This window comes from Meleagris gallopavo, chromosome 12, assembly GCF_000146605.3.
Source record: "Meleagris gallopavo isolate NT-WF06-2002-E0010 breed Aviagen turkey brand Nicholas breeding stock chromosome 12, Turkey_5.1, whole genome shotgun sequence".
Lineage (NCBI taxonomy): Eukaryota > Metazoa > Chordata > Aves > Galliformes > Phasianidae > Meleagris > Meleagris gallopavo.
The window spans coordinates 3683358-3708892 of NC_015022.2; the positions used below are offsets into that span (position 1 = coordinate 3683358).

At 37.3% G+C, this 25535-nt stretch overlaps 2 protein-coding genes across 2 annotated transcripts in view; one reads left to right on the forward strand and one right to left on the reverse strand.

The window, feature by feature from the left end:
• The window catches only part of MNS1 (meiosis specific nuclear structural 1), a 17947-nt gene extending 12563 nt beyond the window's left edge, over positions 1-5384 (forward strand). The window contains exons 3-9 of the mRNA XM_019619271.2: positions 38-140; positions 867-1096; positions 1832-2048; positions 2127-2234; positions 2470-2727; positions 3596-3721; positions 5147-5384. Coding sequence (XP_019474816.2) covers positions 38-140; positions 867-1096; positions 1832-2048; positions 2127-2234; positions 2470-2727; positions 3596-3721; positions 5147-5245 — 1141 coding nt within the window. The 3' untranslated portion in view covers positions 5246-5384. The remainder of the gene's footprint in view (positions 1-37; positions 141-866; positions 1097-1831; positions 2049-2126; positions 2235-2469; positions 2728-3595; positions 3722-5146) is intronic.
• A 960-nt stretch (positions 5385-6344) lies between these two features.
• TEX9 (testis expressed 9) lies at positions 6345-25529 on the reverse strand. The gene is made up of 12 exons (XM_031555266.1): positions 25500-25529; positions 24580-24643; positions 23040-23110; positions 19697-19745; positions 18595-18680; positions 17137-17312; positions 14731-14813; positions 12331-12504; positions 10546-10680; positions 9926-10060; positions 6752-6859; positions 6345-6660 (listed from the first exon to the last, which is right to left on the reverse strand). Exons 2-11 carry the CDS (start codon positions 24601-24603, stop codon positions 6782-6784), a joined length of 1011 nt encoding a protein of 336 aa, XP_031411126.1. The 5' UTR covers positions 24604-24643; positions 25500-25529; the 3' UTR covers positions 6345-6660; positions 6752-6781.
• Positions 25530-25535: the final 6 nt, after the last annotated feature.

Sequence of the window (25535 nt, forward strand, 5' to 3'; positions counted from 1 at the left end):
CTTTATCTCTTTTTTCTTTTTTTTTTTCCCTTCTCAGTCTTGAACTTCGAGAACTCGAGAAAAAACTAAAATCTGCATATCTGAACAAAGAGCGAGCGGCGCAGGTCGCTGAGAAAGAAGCCATAGAGTTTGAGAAAATGGTAATTCCACGTGTCCTGCCCGTGCTGCTTCCAGATCCTCCTCTGTGTGCAGCAGCCAGCAGCATGCTGTGGCACAAGGCTCACCTGGCATTGTGGGGAAAGCAGCAGTGTGCAAAGCTGTGTGATGGGACACGGCAGTGATTTCACGGCTCCTTAATGGTGGTGGAGGTGCTGTGTTGATATTGTACAGTGAGCAGTTATTGCAGCGAATCCCTGGGCGCAGCGGTTGGAAATGTCACTACTGTTAAACATGTGTGTCTGAGTAACTCCAAAAAACACCTGTGGGCTTCTGTGTGTGTATGATGTCAGTGATCAGGCAGAAGATTCTGAGTGCATTAAAATTTGACACAGAATACAACGTAAGCAAATTGCTGTAAAGACAGCGCTTCTGCTGAGGATGTTCTGCATAGTTCTGCTCGGTCCAGTTATCACACCAATATGAGCTTGCTTCGCTCATACGCTGAATGCTCTGCTTGGTTCTAGCAATACTTACAGTTGCCTTTAAGTACTGATAGCTGTTCTCAAGTTGTTTATACAATGGGGATTCTCTCCAAGGGTTCTTCTTCCTGAGCTGAGACATTCTGCATGGTGAAGCACTGAGAGGGGAGAGAAACTGGTTTCATTGTGCAGTGCTCCTTCTCTGACCTGTGTAATTTTTCAAGTGGGAAGTAATAATGGGAATAGAAAGGAATCTTTTATAGTTTTTTCTTTTATTTTCTCCTATAGAAACGTGAGGCTGAAATAGCCCAAAAGATGAAGGAAGAGTATGAAAGGGCAGCAAAAGAAGAAAGTTTGGCAGAACTGAGGCGAAATGAGGAGAAAATAACATATCAGCAAGAGCTGGAGAAGCAGCTTGAGGAACAGGAGCGGAAGAAGCAAGGAGTTTATGACGAGTTTCTGAAAGAGAAACTCATGATTGATGAAATCGTAAGGAAGATCTATGAGGAAGATCAAAAGTTTGTAAATTTGAATTTTTATTATTTTTTAATTTGCATATAGTTCCTTATAGGATTATAGGCTTTATTTCCTTGGCTAAGGGCCAGTGCAGCATATCATTCCTATTGAATAAGCATTTCTTGTCCCGTTTTAGTAAAAAGAAGTTGACTTGCATGGATTTTGCTGTTTTAAGAGCCAAAATATTCCACTTATTTCAGTCTGTCTTGTGTCCTTGTACCCAGACAGGAAATCAGCTTATGCTCAAGGTGCTCTCACTGCACCAGAGATGACTGCCTATCACAGATTTCCACCTTGCCTCACATCCCAGCTTCCCCATGGTACATGTTGTGTGCTGGTCCTATGGACACAGATGGGGAAGGAGGTTTCTGGGGGCAGAGTGAAAGCGGAAAGAGTTCCATATAAATTTAGAACAGGTTCAGAGCTCATGAGGCACTTGGGCTCTTGGGCTTCCTTCTCTCTGTTCTGTTTGAGTGGAGCATGTATAAAACAGAGTAGCTGTGAATACCAATGTGTACAGCCTGTCCTCCTGAGTAAAGGCATCAGACACAAGATTCCTTTTCAGAAGTAGTTCATGAATAAGTATTTGCAATTTAGGCATCTAGTTTCCAGCTGAATGGATAAGGATAGTCATTTAAATCTTAGTCTAGAATATATTATTAATGGTGAGCATGTGGTCTGCTCAGTGTCAAACCCTAGTATGGTAAATAACAGTACTCTTTTTTTACTTTACACAGGGAAAAACAACTTAAGTTAGAAAAGATGAGAGCAACTCAGACATATATTGAAGAATTTAAAAAAGAACAGGCTGTATGGAGGCAGAGGAAACGGGAAGAGATGGAAGAAGAAAACAGGAAAATTGTGGAGTTTGCCAACAGTCAGCGAGAAAGAGAAGAAGATTGGATGGCCAAAGTTAGAGACATGGAGGAGAAAAAACAACGACTTCAGGCCATGGTATTAAAAATTAAAATTGTAGAAAAACATATTGTGTATTTTTCTCTTTTACTTAGAAGTCCTTCCTTCTTATAATAGATTGCCCAGAATCTAGAAAGAGAGCAACAGAAGCGTGACGAACTGGAACGAATACGCCAGGAGCTGTATCTGGAAGAACAACTTGAAACGGATAGAAAGAAGGAGATGGTGAGTGCTGGGAGGCAGCTGAAGCCATACCTGCACTGGCTGTGGGGAAGCTCACTTTTTGTGGACTTCTGCAGATATGTATATGGGAATTTTGGCACTTGTCAGGTACCAGGTGTTTTATTATGTAGACAGTAACAGCCACTGTCATTTTCTTCTCTGAGAAATCAGATTGGCTGAAGATGAATTTTTTCAATCAATTTTCAATATACAGCATCTTACTGAATTTTCTTTATAGGCAGAAATCGAGAAGAGAATAAGGCAACGCCTAGATTTAAGGCAAATGTACGAAGAGCAGTTTGCTTTGAAGAAGATAGCACAACGAGCTGTGCAAGAGGAGGAAGAAGCCTTCAGACAGCAGATGCAGGCCAAGTTTGCAGAGGATGATCGTATTGAACAGATGAATGCTCAGAAACGAAGAATGAAACAGCTTGAACACAGAAAGGCTGTGGAAAAACTTATTGAAGACCGTCACAAACAATTTATTGCAGATAAAGTAAGAGAAGTTTTCAGTTTCACCCTTGATCTGAACCAAACTATTTTAACATGAGAGTACTCTATCCTACATCAAGGCTGTAGGGAAAGGACAGGAGAACTGCAGAGAAATGGCTGGGGAGAAGGGGTGGGAAGCACATCCTTGTTTTGCTGAACGAAAGGCATCTTTCTAGGGCTAACTTTTTAGAGCTTAAAAGGTAGAGCCTGTAGATCCTTGTATACCTGACATGCTCTGCAAATAGCTCTTCAAGAGCCATGAGATCAGTGACACAAATGTTGTCCAGCTCAGCCTCCTGATCAGCCAGCACAACTGAGGTTGTGCCCCGATTTCAGACTCTGTCCCCTTTTAGCATCTGAGGAAGAAAAACCTTTACATAAACTGAAAACATCTATCGTATGGTTTTCAGACTGCACATGTATAACATGAGTTGTAGTTTCTGGTCATCAGCACAAGAACACATCTATTTTTCCTTTTCCTGGAGCAGAGCAGTGAAGCAGGAACAGACTATGTTGTCTAAGAGCTGGCAAGGAACCCGAGCTTTGCTTGCCAATCTTTTAAAAAGGGCTTTAAAATAACATAACTACAGCCCCATGTCTTGCTAATCAGTCTTCTCTTTTGTCAGATATTTCTTCTACTTAACATGTACTTTGTTTCTTTTATACATGCTTTTCATCCTTTTCAAATCTATTTTCTTGTGACCAGGAGTCAAAATTAAATGAAAGCTCAAAATTTACTCCACAAAAAAAAAAAAAAAAAAAAAAAAAAAAAGAAAAAAGAAAAAAGACACCTCTTAAATCCTTAGGTTTCTATTGGTGGAAATAAATGTTCATGGAGCTGAAACTCAATAAAACTTGCTTGTTTATTGTAGGAGCGTGAACTTGAAGAATGGCAGTTAGAGGAGAAAAGACAAGCAAACATTCGTGCAGTTGTTGAAGAAGAGAGACAGAAACTCCTGAAAGAACATGCATCTAAATTACTGGGTTATCTTCCTAGAGTAAGTGATTATCTGTTAAATGCTTTAAATGTTTATTCTATAGATGTTGTTTTTTTTTCTTGGCTAGTATAAAGTAAAGTTGTTAGCCATGTGAATTACATGGAGTGAATATTCTTGTTGTATCAGCTCTTGTCTGCTCACGTTGGATTGGAAAGCAGTGAAAGAACACTGAGAAGCTTTGGGCTGTACTGCCCTATTGAGGCCATGTGCAGAGCTTGCTGATTGCTTCCACAGCTCTTTGCAGATCCAAAGCTTTTGGGATACGGAATGTAATTTTTAAAGCAGGGCTTTTCCAGCTAGAAAGGGCTCCACTAAAAGGCAGTTTTGACCAACTTCCTCCATTTGGGTTTTAGGAGCAGGTTATCTGTGTTGTTGGCTGCCTTGTATCTCTTCTGTTGGCATGGAAACGAGCCCTGTTCCCTGTTACAGTGCAACAAACGGCAGGGCTCACAGAAGAATGTCAGTGCTCACTCTGTTCATCCTTGTCTTTTTAAAGGTTATAGAGATGGAAGCAACTCTAGTAACATGAATGAAGTATAATTTATTTTGTATTACATTTTATCATCATGAAGATCACCTGTTGGTACACCAATGAACAGAGAGCTGCTTTCAGGATGTGAAGATGCAATTAGAGGAGGGAGGGAGTTACTCAGACGTCTAGAGAAATTATTTCCTGCAGTACTGAAACGCATTGTAAACATAGCAAACTTTATTTTTAATCAAATAATTAGTATACTCACTTTGTGCATGAATTGGTAAGACTTGGAAGTAGAGATTCAGAGAGTTAATTTCCAGTGAGGATGCCATTAAAGTGCAACACAAAAGGGCACTACTTTTGATGTAATTTCCTGCTTTGAGTTGACTGTTGTTGAACAGCTTTGGCTGTTCTAGTGTCCATGGCTCATATCTGCCCCATGGTACTGAAGTCCTACTGTTCTTTCTCTGCTTTAATGAGACCTGAATAGGGTGTCACATTGCATGGGACTTCACTCAGCATGGATTGATAGCAGAGTTCTGCATAGCTCTGAAGTCTCCAATACTACTTCAGCACACCTGAATGTGGAGATGAAGCCCCAGCCAAGCCAGTTCCTCTTTTCAGTGTAGTTTCTTGATTTTTTTTCTAAACCTACAGATGTGCTCTGCTGCCTCTAAGCATTTTTATTAGAAACAGAATGCAGATAAACATTGTCTTTTGTATAATGCTTATGTGACAATCTTTACTGGATTCTTACCCAAAAAACATAGTTCTAGGTTAGCACCAAGTAAAGCAGTTATAAGTTCATCCACTGAGTTTTGGTGATGCTTTTCAGAGCTATTTGTTATTTTTCTTTTATTCTTAGATACAAGCATTTCCATTAGAAAATTCAGAGATCCATAATTATCTCTTTAATTTCTTTTTATCTTCTGTGGTGCTTCTTTCTCCAGGGAATACTCAAAGGCGAAGATGATATTAACATGCTTGGTGAGGAATTTAGGTTGGCTTATCAAAAGAGAAGAGGTAATCCATCTTCTGAAGAGAGCTGAAATTTCCACTGTCTGCCCTCCTGCTTTGCCACTAGGTGTCATCTGATTGCTAATGAAAATGTCCATTTGCTGGTAACAGCAAGGAACTTGTTTTTATTCTCATAAAAATCTCCATTTTAAGACTGGAGCTCTGAACTGAAGAACGGCTCATCTTATTTAAATGCACTTAAATTTTTCAGGAATAAACTGCTACAGATTTCTCAATAATCTATCAGCTAAGTACAACTGAGTTACTGATGGAGCAATGTTTGAAAATGTTTTCTTCTGCCACCCTGCAGAAACCTGAAGTAGTGTAAGTTCAGATGGGTATCACATAACAGGCAATACGATTATTTTAATGCACTGTTTCTGTTTGTAAGTTAAAGAAGTATCTACATTTGCATTGTGCTATTAAATAACTAATCTAAAGGTAGGCAATATAAATCACTAATGGTAGATCAGAATTACTTTTTCCACTGCTAGCTCACATGACTGTGCTAGTAAAATCTGAGATGTAATTCTCATTTTGAGGTCAGAGTCATAGACTCATAGAATTGCTCAGGTTGGAAAAGACCTTAAAGATCATCAAGTCCAACCATGACCTGTCCATGCTACCCTTTGCTAAATCATGTCCCTGAGCACCACATCCAAACAGTTTTTAAACACATCCAGGGATGGTGACTCAACCACCTCCCTGGGGAGCCTATTCCAGTGCTTAACTACTCTATCTGTTAAGAAGTTTTCTCTGGTATCCAACCTAAACTTACCCTGGTGCAACTGGAGGCCATTTCCCCCCATCCTGTCACCAGAAAGAAGAGACCAGGCCCGCTCTCACTATAAGCACCTTTCAGAGTCATTGCTAATAGCCTCACTTCAGCACATAAACAAACTTTGTGTGTCACGTTTCTACTGAATCACTCTCAGGGAGGAATCCACTGAAATAGCTGAGGTTTAACAAAGCTTCATTAACCAGCATGGGCTTTTTTTACTCTTGTTCATTAGTATACATTATATGCTTGGCTCATCTACACTCACATTTTTATTTAATACTTGGTTATAATGATGAGATGATAAAATCGTTTGGGAGATAATGCATGTAGAGCACCTGTGATATGGAGCCATCGCTGCTGACTGTATCCATTACCAGTATCTAATGACCACAGAAATATATAAATATTTATATATATATTTTTTTTTTCCTTGACTAAATAAAGTAGGAACTTTTAAACAATAAGCTGTATCACATTATAGTCACTCTGGCTTCTCTTTAGACTGAATGTTACTTTATTTAACAGTTTTGAATACTAAAACAGAAGAACAGATAACAAAGTTCACCTGCTCTCTGTGCCCCTTGGCTCCTTACAGAACAGACAGCTGGGCTTGGAACTCCACAGGAAATCTGTATTGCACATGACATTCCAAAGCAACCTATCAGGCTTTTAAAAGTGAAATAATTTCTACGTGAGCAAAATCACCAAAATCCATTCACTGAGATACATTTGTTACCTATCATCATACACTACGTACCGTCTGTTTTGTATTTCAAACAAGTTTGAATCAATCGTTTCCCCACTCAAGAGCTTTCATGAATTCCTCTTCAGTAAAAGAAAGCATCCTAGCAGCTTCAATGTGCATCTCAAAAGAAATAAAAAATAAATCAGGAGCAGAAGATAAAGCAGCATGAGTGACAAACACAAAGACCTGCATGACTGAAAGGGGCTTCAAATCGATTGCTCTGCGGTTTCATGCTGTGGTTTTGATTGAGGCTCACCTGTTTAAGATGAAGTTGCTATTCATATTTTTTGCAACTTTGATTTTATAATGTGAGGATTGTGATAAATTTTATGGTTAATATTGCAATTTCAGCTCTAGTGAAAGGATCAGTGGCTTCTCTTAATTCTTGGGATAGCTTTAAATATATATTTTTTTAATGGAGCGTAGAAATTACTGGAAAACCAACCATTCCTGTGTCCTCTTAACAACACATAAGAAATACTGTATGCATTCTTACAAGCTGATCAGCATTCAGCTAAATTTTAAGCTATACAAATCAAATGTATCACTAAGATTCAGTCAGAGTAGTAGCGCTGCTAAATGTATGATTTAATGTTAAATGAGTATTTTAGCAAAAAGATTCCAAAGTAGTATAATCAGCATGAAGCAAAGCATTAAATGAATACACCTTGCTGAGAGATGGCTGGAGCTGACCACCCTTTGCTGCATTGCTGTAAGTCATGCTGTACAGAGATGGTCCATTATGGCACATATGTGTAGGAAATAGAACATTGCTTTGAGTGGAACAAACAATTTTAAGCTTACTACAGGGCTGCTTTCTGATTAAAAATTATAATTGTCCTCAAGAATGTCATCAAGGTGACTGAGGAGAAAACAAGGACTTTCAGGCCAATGTATTTGCACAGAGCTGTCACTCAAAAACGAGCAGCAGCCTGAAAGCCCTGGAAGCTCACTGCTTTGCAGCTGCTGTCACAGTAAACATCACAAATGCCACATGTCCTCATCCCCCTCATCCTCATCTCTTACCAATGTTTCAAGTGGCAAGAAAAGTGTCCTGGCTAAACAGTTTTTCAAACACAAGGACTGTTTTGAAGGAAACAGGAACAGTTCACATCTACAAGGTCTCTGATTTTTCCCTATATGTGTACAGACACCTTGTTGGTTCCAAACAATGCCTAGTAAGCATATATAACTCCCACAGATAGATAGCCTAAAACTCAGGTTTAGGTCCACTTTTAAAACTAAGATTTTCTATGATCTTGAGGCAAGCAGAGGATGATCTAAAGACTAGTTTAAATAACAACAACTACTTGCTGGCAGCTGCAACTCGTCCTGCTAATGGATATTTAATACGTTCTGGGTGGGTTTTTTTTCCTCTACTATTCTTCATGCAGTAATATATCCTCACCTTCAGGTGAGGTGCATCTGAATCCACAAATATACTATGCAAGTGAGCCAGGCTAGGTTCTCCTTAAATCAACAACAGGCTGCTGTGGAATGAAATTAAGTTCTTCTGGTGATTATGGATATTGGTGTCATGTGAGCTTAGCTGCCTTTCCCAGTTCCTTCTGCTGGGAGGGATAAAGGCAGCAGTTAGTATCGTTCTCAGGTTCTTCGACCTCCTGCCTGTTCTGAAAGGACAACAACTAACAGCAATCTTTTTCTGTGAGTGTATGTTCTTATTAACAGAAGGGAAATGGTTTCTTCTATTATCTGCAGTTTTGATGTAATATTAATAATTTTTTATTTAAGTTTTGTGAAGCTTATCTGATGCTGATTTTGGTTCAGTCAAATGATGTTCCTTGGTGCTCCTTTCAGTGAGTTGGTGTTCTAGAGAATGAATTAGCTCATGGATGGAGTATCTATGCTATGGTTTTTCCATTCTCAAAATAACTTTGAAGAGTTAAGAGAGCAAGACAAGGCTAAGTTAACACTATTTCTAATGTTTCTTTTGTTCTGGTGTGGTCAGAAAAATTCATTCACTGGAAGCTTGTGAGCAGCCCTAGTTGTTCTTATTCCAATTACCTGTTCTCCTTTGTTCTGTGTAGATGTATTCAAAATCCCAGGGTGTGTTTTCATGGTGTGGCTCTCTGTTCTTAAGATAAGTATGTGCAGTCTGTGTTATGAAGTTGCCACTTCATATAGAACTGTTCTTTTTCTATGGAGGCTCAACAAGTTCAAGTGTTTACTAAGTGTCAGGTTCTCTGCAGTAAAGGGTAAATGTTCTGTTTTCTTATTGTAAAGGTTACTTCTGAGATGCTTCTGTTCAGGTCACCATTCCTTGCTTTCTTCATCTGATAGCCTTAGTTTGTGAGTGCAAAAAGAAGAGCCTTAACTCTACCACTGATACTTCTCGTTCTACTATGCTGTTCAGTGCTTTGCATCAATAAACATTCAACACTAAGCAAGTGTGAACCACTGTAAAATTAAAATCATATTTACACTATTCTGAGGCATTTAGCTCAGCATGTCTCCTGTGCAGCCTCAGAAAGAAAATTGCATTAGGATTGGACGCAATCAATCTTTTAAGCAAAAGCTGTGATGGAAGTGTAAGACCTAAATGCACCAGTAAATGGAATGATTTTTTTTATTTGGGCAACATCTTTTAGAACATACTCTTTTCACTTCAAATTGCTTTCATCAAAACTAACAGGGTCTTTCACTTTGTTCCAGATCTGTACATGTACAGAACACCTCAGAATACAAGTACCAAGAGGCAATATTAATAGAGAAGGGCATACTTTGAGAATCCAAGAAAAACGTGGGGCTGAAACGTAATGGCTTAATTGTGAGAGGGCACTAAAGGTACAGCTGTTGATAGAATAAGAAATATGCTGGAGAAAGAGGCAACAAAACCAAATGCTAAAATGAATTGTATTGACGCAGCACTACGGGGAGCTGCTTGCAGGTACTATCTGAGCAGTGTTTCTTTTCTTAAACAAACAGATACTCTTGATCTCAAAGCTTGTTGGTGGTAATCTTTCACCGTGGCAGGGATATGTTCCAAGTTAGGAATTGAGCCAATTCCAAAGAGGATGTTAGCGATGTGTACTAATGAAAGTGAAGCAGCTGCTCCACTGCACTGAAAATTTCTGTTCTTGGGGCTGTGGTTTATGTGAGTGCATTACTTGAAAACAGACAAGTTTAGCTAAGTTATTTGAAAGACAACAATATTTAGGTTCTTACCTTTTGTCTCTTTAAAATATCAATTAACTTCAGCTGCTTTTTAAAACCAGTTATTAGTTCTCCTTTTTGTTTCTGCAGTTTCTTGTTTTCTGCTTTTAATTCTTCAATTGTTTTGAGTTCTTGGTTAGTTACATCCTGCCATGGGAAGGTGAGAAACGTATTACTCATTTAAGTAAAGCTTTAGCCAGAGAAACTTGGCATAACATTATAAATGGCAGATGTTAGCCACATGACAAATCAGGAAATAAACTGGATGCCTTAAAATATTCCCTCACCAAAACTTAATAAAAACTCAAAAGCGGGCATTTACTGGCTTCTAACAAGGTAGATTAATATTGTAGTTTGCCTGTATACTTATTAGGTGTTTAAGTGTATCTCCCTCTCTCTGCAGGCACATCTAATTTCAAAAAAGAGGGGCAGACAGGCTCTAATTTTATTCTATGCATCTCTTCCTGCAGTAGTATCAGTAGAAGTAAGTTACCAGGCCCCTTGCTGATCTATTGTAAGTTACTTCTGGGGTAGCCTGTGAAAGATGGCATACTTCCAAAGCTGATCAAGCCTCTGGGCTCCTTCTAGCATTACTGAATAATCACAGACTTTGTTTTTCTAAGCCACTGTACCTTGTAACTTTGCTTCAGTTTATTCAGCTCTGCTTTATACCTTTCTGCTTCTTCCAGGGCCCTATTTAAGCGAACCTCTGTTGCACTCTGACTGCTTGCAGCTTGTTTTTGTACACGCTTTAAGTTCTCTAATTCCTACATAGGAAACAAAGGATAAAAACAAACATTATGAATCGTGGTACTTTAAGGCATGTCACAAAAGCAACACATTTACAGTGATGGTCATCCATGAGAATTTGGATTTTTGTGGCCTGCAAACAGAATCAAATAACTTCAATTTCACTACTCTGTCCTTTTCCTTTCACCTTATACATCTGGAAAATGGGTCTCTCTTTCTAAAAATCTCTTAACATTCCCTTAAACGAACTGTGGAACTGATCACGTAAGACTATGGGATTGACTGGAAAAAAATAAGATGTATGCTCAGTGCAAAAAATGGGAAGTGCTGCTGCATCCAACCTGGAGCAGATTTTGGAACAGCAACTAGTATTGCAGCTGCTTTTTTTTACCTCTTTTTCTCACAGATTATCACATGTAATTAACAACAAGAAGTTAAAACAGCCTGTTTAAGATGCCTCAGGGCAGTAACTATTTCATCTAACTGAAAATAGTTCGAGTGTTTATGGCAACAATCAAAACAGTTCCCTCTCATCTCTGATATGATAAGTATTAGTGCTGCAAGTCAGGAAATAAGGAAAAGAGACCAAGCTGAGAAACAGTAATGAGATTAAAGGTTGGGGAATATAGATAAAAGACAAAGTAGAAGAAATAAGCAGTTCTGGCAGAAAGAGCACATCTTGTCATTTGTGAAAAACAGACTTTTTTTTTTAAGAAAAAGCCTATCAAACTTTTGGGTACATAAAGGCATTCAGTTAAGCAAACAGGGGAAGGGGCTGGCCTTTTTGTTAGCCTTCAACCTTCAGGCTCTCTTGTTTCTGAATTGCCTTTCTCCACCCTCCCTTCTCAATATTTTATAGCAGTACCATTATTTGTCATGATTAAATCTAGTAAGAAACCTTGTCAGCTTCTAGAAAATGCACCAGATTAGGAATAACTGAAGCAAATGAGGGAAATCCCAAGCAAAGACAACTGAGGAAAGAGACCATATTCTGTTCAGTGTATTCTATCTTCCCCATGTTTTGAATCAAATGTTCTCCTGGTTACATTATATATACCACCCAACTGGAAGTATTACATGATTTTCTTGTCAACCTCTCCAGCTCTCAGCAATCACAGAAAAATACATGCTGCTGTTAAATTAAGTTGCAAACAAACAAAGCTGGGTATAAGGCTGCCTGCTCTGACTAGGCAGGTTAATGCTGATACATCCAACTGCAGTGGCTGGTTTACACACAGACTATTTCAGAGGACAAAGAGCCACCCTTTGCTCTACTTGTAGTTTTGTTTTGTTTTTGAAACTTTCAGCAAGTTCTGCAATTTACACCAAAGCTATCATTACGAGAACTAATTTTTAACAACTACAAGTCAAGTCAGAAAAATTTGCTTGTATTTTTCAAGACTTCGTGGATTTGATGGTAGTTTCTGAAAAGGTTGCTTTGTCTCTTGCATATCTTTTGCTGAGTATGATTGTAGAAGCAGAAGAAAAGCAAGTATCAAAATTGATCATTTCTCCCTCTTACAAAGTGACAAATACAATTCCTAAAGCTGTTTTCAGAGATTGAAATGTGAATGGAATTGCTGATACGAATACGCTGAACTTGTCTGAAGGAACTAATCTGATGATTTCCCCCACTCTGAGATAAATGAGGCTAATATTTGCAATACCTTTTCCAGTGCAACAACCTCTTGCTGTAATCCTTCGCATTTTTTGCTTGCTTCTTGAGATAACATCTTGTATTTCTCAGTCTGAGACTGCTGCATGCTGATCTTTCGTTGCAGTCTCGTCCTTTCTTCTTCAGTATCTTTAAGCTGAGATTTTAAATTCTGATTTTCATCATCCTGTTTGTCAGCAGTTAGCAAAAGCAAACAAAAGATTGCAGGAGAAAAATGTGATAGCAATATATTTGCAACTTCTATTTACAAAATATGCACTGTAGATATAAAGATTATCATTTTTGAAAAGTGCTGTTATTTTAAAATATCAAGATGCTTCATGGTGGATTTCACAATAGCTGTGAAGACAAACTAAGAAAACAAACCACCAATTTAGCGGGGCAGTATTACCAAAAAAAAAATTTTTTTTCTCCTTATGCAACTTTCTGCAGTCTTCTATTTCAGACTGTCCTGTGGTAATATGCAAAACATTTAATCCCCTATCATTCAAAGGGTTGAGAAGAAAATAATAATTGCAATAATAAAATGAATAATGGCACATAGGTATTTTGTGATTTCTTGTGAGAAGAGATAAATGTACACCTTAGGAAAAATTCTAGGAAAATTAGAAAATATAATTACTAATAAATCGGTTCTTTATGTTTGAAGGGATTATCTGGTTTTGACTTAAAAGTAAGCTAATGTTCCTGGATATGTCAAATCCAAGTTTCTCTTACCATCAAGGGAATCCTGTGTTAGCTTCGTGACCTAATGGCAATTACAGCCCACATTAAGCCTTACAATTTAAAGGCATTCTACTTTTATAACCTTTTAGATACTGTAAGTGAATTCTAATGTAGGTTACCTCAGAGATATGTTATGTCCTTCATTTCTTTAAAAAGAAGAAATCACGACATGTACAGAAATGGAGTTTCTATAAAAACAAGTCTCTCCCAACCTTACCACCCTAAAAATCTTGCTTGAATACATACTTCTCATGTGGGAAACGTGTGCTTTATCCTAAGTGTTCAGTGACCACAAACACCTCAAACTTCCACTTCTGGATGTTTCAAACAGACTTCCTTCTAATATAATTGTACTGTGAATTTGCCAATAGGAAAATCATGTGATAATTTCCACACCACACAATCTAGTATCCAAAATGATGCACGGTGTGATGGAAGCAGAAGAATAGGTACATTTTCTTCTGTCATCTGCTACAGTAACCAAACTTCATAGAGTTCTGGCCGTAGAACAATGAAGTTCAATAGCTGCTGACAAAATGGTACTTGATTTGAAAGTGAAAATGTCTTTAAAATCCTTTTAAAAATGTCTTTAATACATTTGGATCACAGCACAGACATATGAAAATGAAGAAGCAACTGCACAAATGAAATAAATGAAATACAGTAATGAGTACAAATATAAACTAAGAAAATGCTACTTCTAAATTTTTTCTTGAGGTATCTATCTCCAAGAAAAAGAAATATTGTCATGCTCTTTAACTCTAAATCAAAACCTTGAGAGAAAACACATGGGTGGTTTGCCATATATCCTGAATGTCATAATCAAATTTGTCCTGGGGGACAGGAGGGAAAAAACGTTCTGAAATCAATAGACCATAACTAACCATCATCTAATTGTGAAAAGCAGAAAGTTAATTCAAAAACCTTGCTTATTTAGAAATGAGAAAGAGGCATCTGAGCATTTCAGACAGTGCAGATTAAAAATCTCACTTGTAGTACGCTCTAGCAGAAACAGACCAGTACAGCTTTATCCTGCCTGAAATCTGTAGTATGATTCACTGTAGTGTGTAATCCCAAATACAGTCCTTCAGAATAAGTATAATCTTGAGAATGGTGTTTTAAACTGTTTTAATTGAAATATTCCACTTTAAGTGGATCACAGAAGAGCTGTTTCCACTTCGTTTTTTTCCCTGCAAGGACCCCCACAGTACCTGACTAAACTTCTGCAGCTTACTAATGTCTCACTCCATTTCTCTGCAACTATTAGCCAGCCCTGGGCAGCACTTGTCTTCTCTGCATACCAAAAATCTGCTACCATCCCTCCTCATCCTTCTCAGGCAGTGACAGACATAGTACTCTGCAGCAGTGTGTGTCCATAGAGCTGGGCACATCTTCAGCACCAATCATTCTTTCCTGTCTTTTTTTTCATGCAGTATGCTTTATTAGTTCTTAGTTCATGTTTATTCAGAAATCACCATTCTCAATTCAAAATTCTTGGGAAATTTAAAAAAAAAAAAAAAGACTAATAAAAAAAAATAAGAGCCCTGTTTTTTTTTACTAAATGAAGGAAAAAAATCCCTTAAAAACATAAATAAAGGTGAGGAAATTCTGATTATTTGTAAAAGGGGGATAGACTCAGGTTTTTTTCACAGATAAGAAAACTTACCTTTCTCCTGCTTTCACACATGATGCTATCCAGCTCTTCCTGCATAACGTGTAGCTTTGCCTTAAGAAACCTGATTTGTGCTTCTGCAGAAATAAAAAGTTACACTCAGTATCCCCAAGGACTCATAATTCAATGTAGAAAAGAGACAAGACCGATGTAAGAACAATTCATTTTCTTTTTGTTTTTAAAAAAGCATGCTATGTTGATAGTCTACTAAACAGAAACAGGTAAATTGAAACTAACATTCCTAAATAAATGTTGCAAGTTTCTAATTCTTAGGGAAAGCTTAGGATGAATTCTTATTTTTAATGACTGAAAACAGCAATTCTAGAATACAAAGGACTCAATTCTTAAAATTGAAAACTTCTGGAACTTTTTTCATACTGCACTGTATGTTACAGCATGCTTTAATCTTGAAGTCAAGGAAACTGCATCATAAGGCAATTCAACAGTGCAATCAATCTGAAGCTGTGATTTGTGAGTTACAAATAACTTTATGTTGCTCCCAAGGAATTAAATGTAGGCTGTAAACCCTTCCTAATAGGTAAATACCCCCCTACACAGTAGTCTGTGCTTTTTTAAGAACACTTCTAACAATACTTAAATAACCATTTAAGATCCAACGCATTCAGAGGGTGTTTTCCCCAAATGCAGTACTTTCTCGCTCTGGAGCAGCTAAGAAATACACTAGTTTTGTGACAAAACGAGTGGAGGGAAAGAGAGCATGTTCTTCTGCTTCCCATTCCCCACTCTCTCACGGATTATTCACAAGGAACTCCCTTTGAACTTCCACACGCACAAGGCATGAAAACAAAATGAGGATCAAGCTGAGTAACACAGGAACGGCCACTATGCACAGCAGGTACAGTGGGAAAAGAATGAAGGAGAGGAGGAGTAAATCAGCTGAATGGGAATGGATGGATGGGCACATCTGTTGATTTGCTCTGAGAATTCCTAATAGAGAATTCTAAGTAGAATTCCTTTTATTTCACACACCTTCCCTTATTAGCTGTAAGTTGCAGCTGAAGTTGTAACTTCCAGAGCTGCAGACATACTAAAGACATCACATTTAATTCTCTCATGTACTCCTGTATTACTGTTTCCCTTCTTAAAACAGATTATATGTAAGTATTCACAATAGGGGCAGTAGGTTATCTAATTCAGTTAGAGAAAAAATACTTTAACTTGCTTTAAATCCAACTTAATGTGGTGTTTGCTATTGTTTCTGTTTAAAAACAAACAAACAAAAAAAAACAGCTTTCCTTTTACCATTAATGACCTGGTTACAAAATCTTCCTTCCAAGGGTGAACCCAGTCCCAACAGGGGCTACTTAGTATCTAGGTCTACTTTCTTGTGATGACTGTAACTGCTCTGTGAGATTTACCCTGCTAATCTGCTCCGCAACAGTTTCTTCACCATGTCAAGGATGAACTGCTGTTGTCTGTGAGGCATTCAAGGTGTTCTCAACAGGCAACAACAAATTTTAGAAGGATAAATCATTCCACAGTGTTTTCAGTTCACTTCATCATTAAAGTAACAGAAATAATCCTCACTATTCATGAGCACCAATAACTCCCCTTGAGGTGTAAGATTCCACTGCAGTACAAAGCAATAAAAAAACTATAATAAATAAATAATCTGAGGATCCGTATTGGGAGATTTAAAGAAAGATTTGCACACAATTACATGAGGTTAGAAACCAAGCTAATTCTGTGTAAGTATGCTTGCTGACACATCTGTTAGATTATATGAGGGTTTTTTTTGTTTTTTTTTGCATTTCTTCAGTTGCTGCAGTGAATCTGACTTCGTGCTTACTTTGCCATTGTAAGAAATGACATAAACCTTTTAACACCCCAGAGCCAAAAAGACAGATGTGCATCGTGCCTTTAGCTGCACTAGCAAAAGAGGCAGTCTCCCTTCCCACTGCATTTCTAGGGCAAAGAAACATTAACTCAGAGCACGAATATCTGGAGAATCCTCATTCATGTGCTGTAACAGCAACATCGCTTCATTCAAGAGACTTAATCCACAGATTTGAAGAAAATCTTTTCTCTAAAGGCAGAATTTGCAAAAAACTGACGTTTATTTTTTCGGTAGTATAAGCTTAGCATCATGTCTTTCTGCTTCCTGAAATTGTGTTATCCATATATTCAACATTTGTAAAGGTTCAGATGTCTTCTTGGAAAGAAGGAAATCACGATAAAAGTTCACTTTTTCCCCCACGATTATTCACATATGACCTCATCTTCCTTTAGGACTACTTAAGAAAAACCTTTTCATTTTAACACAATATAACTTAAGGGCATAAAACTTTCCCTATAATTTCTACATATTTTTTTTCTTTTTCCCCTCTAGGAGAAATCATTACTAACAGTCAGGGAGTACAAATAACATATGAAACCTACCTGCTCCAATTTCACTTGCAGTGTTTGGAATAATATCATCATCCAGACAATCTGGCAAACCTCTTTTCTCTACTTTTCCTTCAATTTCACTCGCTGTTTTTGCTAAAGAAAAACCACTGCAATCCTCCAACATGGCAACACCATCAGCATTTTGTGTTTCCAGATTGATTTCTGAACTAAAAATCAAGCAAAAAGAAAAAAACAAAAAACAACAACAAAAATAAACAAGCACTGGTTCACATTTATAATATAAAGCAAAAATTACAGAAATATAGTATTTGCTGTATCTAATGCAACTTCATTGCTTGCTCTCACAAAAACTAATCAGTGGCAATCTCTCATTTTCTTTATGTAAAATACTATCATCTTCCACGTGATTACAACAGCCTTTGTATTATAATGTAGAAGCAGATAAATTACTATTTTCTACAAAGATGATTTTAGTACTGTCTCTTTCTCATCCAACAATTTCATACCTCAGAGTAGGGAAAAGAAACAGGAATACTCTTTTGGACTTAACTATTGTCTTAAATCTCAATTTTTTCCTTTGTCTGTTAGTTCTACACCTTATGTTTGGATAGGACAGTTTGCTAATCCTAGAAGTTGCAAATGTTAGTTTTTATAACAGCAGTGAATCCAATGTATACAACACAGATGCTACATAAGTCACCTCCTACAACTTCGAGTTCACCTTATAGGTTCTGCATCTGCGCAGCTCTACTCCTAGCTCTCGTGATGTGGTGCCACCACAACAACCTCAGTGGAATCAAGAAGGTAGAAAGGGTCCACAGATGACTCCCACATCCCAAAAGATGTTCTTGGCCTGTATTGATTTTGTGTTCTGTCACTCTGCAGACCATTTTTATCCTATTTTGGATCATGCTTTTTCTTGTGGCAGTTTTTATTTGCTCTCAGGATTTTATCCACAAACATTTTTCTATTATTTCTCTACTCTTCTGTTGAGAACCCAATTTCTTGGTCTTATGACCTTGAATTTGCTATCAGAGATGTAGCTGTTCAGCAAAAACTGAAAACCCCAGAAGGCTGTGGTACTGTTACTGACTTTCTCTAGTTCTGTAAGCCCTAGATTCACCAAAATAGCAGAGAAGCTAGAAGGCCTCATGTTTCCCATAACAGGTCTGATCACAAATTAACCTGCACCACTGGTGTGAATTCTGTTTACCCCAGATGCACTGTGAGTGTGCTCATTGGGCATCCTTTTACTGACAGAGTTGACAGAGCTCAATTTTGTCAGCCTCCAGAAAGCTTGAGTGGAGGTGAGTTTAGGTAACCAGACAGCTACCTGGGGGAAGCTGACTGCAGAAATAATTTGGTGCATTTCATCATACAGCTATATATAAATGTAGAAGCATGTATGAATAAAAATACCCTGCTAAGACAAAAACAAAAACCAAAATTCTTGATTACAAACAACAACAAAACACATGCATAATATACCTTGAAGTTATTCTTTTCCCTTTATTTCCAGAATACGTTCTGTTCTGAACCATGGATGCAGAAGCACATTTCTTTTTGTTTGATGGCTGTAAAATTTCCCAGAAAACAGGGATTTTTATTAGTTAGTAATGACTTTTTGCTAGTGTGTGTTTTGTCTTTTTATTTCCCCCCTTTTTCATATATTCAAGCCCAACATATGATTTCCTAAGTCTCAGTATCTTAGATTTATTCATTTTTATTTTCACTAGTTGTTATCTTGCATATTTTATGCCCATGTGCCCAAATTATATACATTGAAATATTACTACCTTGTAGGATCTTTTTCAGATGCACTCATAATAAATAAATTAATTGATGATAAGGCTCCCAGGTATTATCAAGTTATTAATTATTTGCTGTGGACTGTGCTTCTTTGAAAACTGTTTATCATGTCTTCAAAAAAGCCTTTTTTAAAAAGAACAGTACTGTTGTAATTTAAGATCTCTACAGAAAGATCTAACAACGTTTTGTTTCTTTCACCCAAGTAAATGATCTTCAAAAATGAGTCTACTGTACTCTGATAAATAAGTGTGAAGAACATTCTGGAAACTTTAATTTGTCTGCTGAAAAACTCAATGTAATTCTAATTGGAGACCAGCGAGTTACATTAGTAACTCTAGTAACTCTCCTAATCTAAATCTCCCTTTTCCTTGCATTTTCCATTCTGTATTAAATTCTTTTGACTACAAAAAGAATGTAGAACTGCCCTTAGTATTATACTGGGGAAAGGAAGAAATGAATTATGTTCTAATGTTTTGTACTTAAATTCTTAAGTTCTTAAATTGAGATTCAAAACACTGAGCACTTCCAAGAAGCGATACATAAGCTTTTACAGAAGAGAAATTTAAAATACAAAAATGAAATACAGTGGAAGCCTACTTATCCAGTGGTGGAGCTGCAGAAGAAAGCATTGGAGATGCTGCTCCATCTGTACCTGTAACAGTCTGCTCTGAGCATCCTTTCCCTCAGGTTCCCTACCCATGTAAGCCCCACACAGCATGGCCTCAAAAACAGAAGTAATAGGCAGAAGCAAAATTAGTTAGAATAATTTTGAGTTTGATACCTTGGTGTGAGAGTGTGTAAGAGATGAAACTTTAAGAAAGAGTGGATCTCTGCAGGAAAAAGAAATAAATAAGTTCACTGAGTATGTATAGGAAAAATCATCATTTTTGTGATAACATCTACCATCACCTGAATTAGGAGAGTAACATTAGATATATCTACCATCAGCAGTATGTAGGAACATGTGCCAGGTCAAATCATAAATTCAGTCTCATTCTCATTTCCATTCTATCTCACTTGCTACACAAATCACCTGAGGAGTCTAGGATAATTATTCCATTATGGTCTCCAACACAACAGTTTGCTTATGTACTGGAATCTGAATCTCATCTCTTGCAGTGCAGGTAGCTGCAGCAAATACGACCAGTGATTCCCTGTACCAGGGAGCACTTAGCTAGTGTATGGATGGAGCCTTAACAGCTTCAGCAGGAGAGACAGGCAACAGGACCAAAGACCACCAGCAGTTCAGTGACTCACGTGCTCACCTGACATTCCAATAAGTGAATTAATGCAAAACAATGAAGATATAGGCCTGTGTTCTCTACCTCTGAGAATGGAAATGCTTAAATTGACTGTTGGCAGTCGACAGGGACTGTGAAAAAAATGGGAGATGGGAGAAATTTATTTAAAGTAAATTTTTAAAGTCTCACCAAATTTCCTCTGAAATACATATTGCCAATACTGTATCCATTTTATAGATTTCGGGGGGGAAGGAGGGGGACGGGAATGAAGGATTAGCTTTCTTATCTATTTATTTGGCTGAAAACTAAATTACAGGTTAAATGATTGTTTTGGAAGACAGCAGAAAATGTTAGCATGTTGTGTACTATTCAAGTTTCTGTCAGATGTACAATTTCTTTGTTTTCAGAGTTATGTAGATCTCTATCAATCCCCTGAATGATTACCTTTTTCTACCACTTTTTACAGCTTCTAACTCCTCAATTAACACGTAAGCTTATATTTGTAATAAATTTTGAATTTTAGGCACATTAAGTTACCTCAGTATTTCGGTCCAGCTGATCTAGATAAATATTCAGGTTTTGCCTTTAAAAAATTTTAGACACCCGTTCAACAACAAGAATTATCTGAACAAAGCTCTAGAATGTACTAATCCAAATAAATAAATAAATAAATAAATCCAAACAAAACCAAAACCAGCACAGGAGAAATTATCTGTGCGGCTGGCAACAGTCTTCAAGAATAGGATGATTAGTTTTTGTCTATTTACCCTATTTTCCTCACACTCCCTTCCTATTGGCTAGTTTTACAGAGGACGTAGAAAGTGAGTTGTTGCCACAGAAATAACAGTTACATTTTCTGAAAAATATGAAAATACCACATATGATGCTCAAAAAAACAAGGCATTCTTTCGATCAATAGACTGGTCCTACCGAGTCCCTTGTCCCCCAGTCTTCCTCACAAAACAAATGAAAACCTAATTGTTCACCGAATTTCTTAAATTTGTTTATCCTTATTAGAGTTTTTTCCCCTTCTTTCCCACCACAACACGTTTTCAAAGCCTTGCAATATAGTTCTATAGTTGCTGGGAAGTGAAATGAACGTGTAAAACCTGAAAAGGTATACAAATAGGTAGCTGGACAGTTGCAGTGACACTGAAACAGAAGCTAATGTTTAATATTTCCATCTCAGCACGTAAATACGAGGTGCATGTGCATGAGCAAACCCTTTGTGTTTGCTAATCCTATTCAAAGCCTGCACGATGCCTGCCCATGCGCACACAGATCCCATCTCTGTGAGCCTGTGATGATCTGAGGAGCAAAAGTGTAAACAAAAGCTGATTTCAATGCAGTGTCAGTGGAGCTGCTTTGTCTCTGGCTCACATTTCTCTGCAAAAAAGAAAGCTATGAAATCTTCTCCATTACTTATTTTAAAATACATCCATACAGAATGAGTTGAATATTTTTGCATTTTAACATTTGTTACTAATTTTTGCCACTTTTCTTTTTTCTCATTCTATCTCCTACTTAATCTCAATGTTTTCCCTTCATTCCAGTGTCTCTAGTGTTCATTTTCCATACAGGAAATAATGAAACTTGTTTCAAAAATATTTTAGATGTTTCCTTTGAATTTGTGGCATATTTGCTTGCATAATTTTGCAGGAAAAATAAATATCAAATACTTGGAACTAATCTAATTGAATGGCCTCAATGTTCACTCATGGATAATCAGTGTGCCTGATTTCTAACATACGCTTGTATTTTTTTTTCACCCCAGCATGGGATTTCAATTCTCTTCTTATCCATGTTTACTAGAACACAGTGCTTGTTTTAAGATCTCTTAATTTATGTAGGTAATTGATAGATTAGCTGCTGCTTTGAGGCACTACTTACCAACATTTTCGTAATGATTCCAGCACTCCCATTTATTTCAAATGTATGCCACCATAGCTGCTAACTCTTGGTAGGGCTGATTCCTCTGATCACATTAATTTGTAAAATTACTCTATAGTTCAACTTTGTTTTGAAGTTCATAGAAATCTTCTGTCAAGAATTCAAAATTCAGCCAGCAGAATATAATACTAAAGAGAATCTATGTACTAGAATATGCTTACAATGCAAGGCTATACCAATAAGAGATGATGTATTTTTGTTTTTTTTCCTGACCTTCACAACTTACAGAAACAGCCTCAAAATAGCTCAGAAATAACTGTTACTGTAGTAGCAAAGGTTTTTGCTGGTGTACAGGCTTCCATCACAGACTTCTTGACACAAATTTGGTAATATAGTAGATCAGATCCCCATTAAACTGCATATCTCCAACTTAGCCTCTTTCAGTGCTACCAATATACAAACCTTTGAACAACTGAGTAAATACTGGCAGGTACCACTCTACAGCTAACAGATTTGAACATAGAGGCCAAAACGCACATTTGGGCATAAATTCTTACAGACCAAAAGTATGTAAAGTGTAATGATATCAAAATTCCAGATGGTGGCAGCTGAATGTTTGTCTATCTTGGGTTTCTTTGTTGTGGGGATTTTTGTTGTTTCTTTAAATAGTGCATTTCCTGTTCCACAGCATTTAAGCTAAGTAAAATTAGAATGAAGATAAAAACTATTTCTTTATAAGCTAAACTGGTTACTTGCATTTTTACACATACTTGAACTACTTAGTCCCCTAGATAGGATATTTCAGCAAAATTAAGACTTCTACGAAAACAAGGAACACTGGTTTAGCATCAGTTAGTTAAAACAATAGGATAATATTTAGACTTCACTAATTCAGTGGTCTATGCTGCAAAGCATGACTAGGACAAGTCAGGGAGTACAGATGATGACCAGAGATTCCCCATGAAATACGCATAGCAATTGTAAAGTACATACCTCTGTTTGTCATCTTCACAGTACTTAGTTTGTACTGAAATTGGTCTAGATAGTGTCTCTTGTTGGCTCTTCTTCATTAAGGAAAAGAAAGAAGTAAATTTGGGGGAGAATATGAACAATAAAAGAGAAATTATATATTTGTAAATCACAGTGAAACTATAGTAGACATGGCTGCTTAAGTCTACTGTAGAAAAGGATTTTTTGAACATAAGATAAGATAGCTTGAAATCAAATCCGCCACTATCCCCAAATATTTATTTCTGCTTCAGAAAGTGTAACTTAAAACTTCTGCAAACTCATCATGTTAGATGCTGTTATCCTCCCGTTCTTTGAAATGCAGAGGTAGGAATGCATAGCAGGTGGAACAAACTTTCAGTTTACTGTATTACAGCACAAGCCTTAAATATAAGTCTTCATTCGTACAATACAGCCATAATTCAGACACTGATATGTTGTTATGTTCTTTAGAGATCAATTTAGTCAAATGCTAAATGTTGAGATAGCTTCTGTGTTGCTAAGAAACGGTTAGAAAGCATAATCCAGAGCTAAAAGTAGTTATCCTGTTTTCTTTTTTAAATTCTGACTTGTTTTTCTTTTGTTGTTAAATGTGCATCTGTGCAATCAGGCAGTGCTACATCTATTAAGTGTCCCAACAATATTTGATCTGCAGCTGCGTTTAGAGGGGGGAAAAAAGTGGTTTGGTTGTTGCTGTTTTTCAAAGGAAAGAGACTAGATGCTATTTTGGGTGCTTCATCTGCTTCTGTTCAAACAGCCTCAACTTACCAGAACTCTAGAGGAATGTATGCTTTCATAGGACACAAAGAATGAAGTTTAATAAACAGGCAAAATATTTTGGTTTTTAAGCTTTTTTTATTTGAGTGAAACCATATTTTGAAAATTTCTAATAAGAAGGGCACGTTCTCTAAAGGTGTCTTGGGTATAAAACAGATCACCCCAGCTCTCTCTCTTTTTTTTTTTTTTAATAACTTGACCAATTTTCATATAAAAATTGGCACAAAGCCACACTAATGTTAAAAGAATATACTAACAATAAACAGGAATTTTTCTTCTGTTTTAAGAAAGCTTCCCTTTAACTAAGTACATATTTTCTATTTATAATGCTTATTCTTTGTACTCCTGTCAGCTTCAGCTATGTATTTCACTAGTTACTGCAGCATCTGGTTTTCAAATACCAAAATAGCATTTTATTTAAGACATAAAACCGTCTGCAGAGACTATACTTAAACATCATAAAAAGCTTTTTTAGCTGATCTTATGTATAAGTGCACAAATGCTCTACACAGTTATGTGAATATCCATCTATCTGATGAAATTTTATTATATACTGTTACTGCACGTGTTTTTAGTAAAGTTTACAATTTTGAAGGAAGGGGGTTGGGAAAAAGCAAGAAAAGCTTAGATTGAATCTGAAACCAAACTACTTTTAGTTGTCACGGTCGAAATAATTTCTTTTGAAACTTGACCCTGCGTCCATGTGAACCAAGGCTGAATTATATAACAGCCTGCATAACCTACTCACCATTACTTCTTCAGTCTGACGCATCAGTTTTTCTCTTTTTGCTTCTAATTCTGCATTCAGTTTCCTGAAAGAGTACAATAATCATGCTTGTCACTGAATTTCTGAAAGATTTAAAGATGTACATGTGAGCCTGCTAGCACTTGCCTGAACTAAGTGAAATTTTAATAACTCCTACAAAGGAGCAGCAAATACTACAGGGTATTACTCAAGTTGATTCATCAGTGTCTTGGCTTTCTATCAAATCTATAGTAATAAAATACCATGTACATATGTTTAGACTGTAATAGAATCACAGAATGGTTTCAGTTGGAATGAATGCTTAAAGACCGTCTATCCCAACTCCCCCGCATTGAACAGGGACACCTACAGTTCCCTCAGGTGCTCAGAGTCTCTCCATCCTGACCTTGGTGTCTCCAGGGATGGGGCATCCACATCTCTGGGCAATCTGTGCCAGTGCCTCACCACACTTATTGTAAAAACTTCTTCCTTATATCCAGCATAAAACTCCTCTCCTTTAGCGTGAAGCCATTTCCCCTTGTCCTGTCACAGCACACCCTGCTGATGTGCATGTCCCCTTCTTTCTTACAGCCCCCGTTCAGAAACTGAAAGGCCGCTCTCAGGTCTCCTATCCTCCAGGCTGCACAGCCCTTCTGAGACAGAAAGGGTATCCTTGTTTTCTGTCATGTCACTGCTTAAACCACTGTCAACGGTTTACGGGCTGGTTCGGCCCGGTTCCGTGACTAGAAGGGCGGAGGGATCCGCGGATCCGCGCCCCCGGGAAAAAAAAGAAAATAAGGGACCCCGAAATAATTGAAAACAGTGGCAACAATCTGAGGTAAAACAAAGTAATTTACTAAATATGGTATCAACAGAATTTTATAAGGAGAGAGAATGTGAAATTGATAGTGGATCGGCCTTACCACAACGCTGAGATGAGAAGCGCAGGCAGAGAAGCG

What these genes read in the sequence shown, in the direction of transcription:
- TEX9 (XM_031555266.1), bottom strand. Translation starts at nt 24,603, where the DNA reads ATGCGTCAGACTGAAGAAGTAATG. An exon ending in GGGAAAAGAATAACTTCAAG is followed by an intron (nt 17,313 to 18,594) that starts GTATATTATGCA and finishes CTTGATTTTTAG; the next exon opens with TTCAGAAATCAATCTGGAAA. An exon ending in AACTGAAGCAAAGTTACAAG is followed by an intron (nt 10,061 to 10,545) that starts GTACAGTGGCTT and finishes TTCCCATGGCAG; the next exon opens with GATGTAACTAACCAAGAACT.